Genomic DNA, 390 nt, shown 5'->3' on the forward strand with positions numbered 1-390 from the left:
CTCAAAATTCAAGAAAAAAAAAGGTATAGAAGGAAAATTAACCACTTACCACCTCACAGACTGCACTTTTTTAAAAAACAACAGTTGAAATAAAACCAATACAGAAAACAAAGCGGCACAACTCACTAAGAAAAGGAAAAGGGAAAAGGAAAAATTCATCCTTCATCAACTCACAGACTGTATCTAATGGAGGTATCTTCCTCAGGAATGAAACCAGTATGGAACTGCAGCTGGGCCACCTTGACACCCATCACCTTCCCCATCATTCTTCGGGCATGGTACACATAGATACACACGTCACCCACGAGATGGATGTTGATTGGAATAATAATCTGTGACAAAAGCAATTTGTCTGAGTAAGTAATCTGGGGGGATGCCAGTTAGAATAAT

General features: G+C 39.2%; 1 protein-coding gene across 1 annotated transcript in view; it reads right to left on the reverse strand.

Annotated features, from left to right (window-relative positions):
• The window catches only part of LOC119592889 (cyclin-G-associated kinase-like), a gene marked incomplete in the record, with an annotated part of 28,823 nt that overhangs the window by 8,969 nt on the left and 19,464 nt on the right, over positions 1 to 390 (reverse strand). Inside the window, 1 exon segment of the mRNA XM_037941782.1 lies at positions 175 to 332. Coding sequence (XP_037797710.1) covers positions 175 to 332 — 158 coding nt within the window.

Source organism: Penaeus monodon, chromosome 31 (genome assembly GCF_015228065.2).
Source record: "Penaeus monodon isolate SGIC_2016 chromosome 31, NSTDA_Pmon_1, whole genome shotgun sequence".
NCBI lineage: Eukaryota > Metazoa > Arthropoda > Malacostraca > Decapoda > Penaeidae > Penaeus > Penaeus monodon.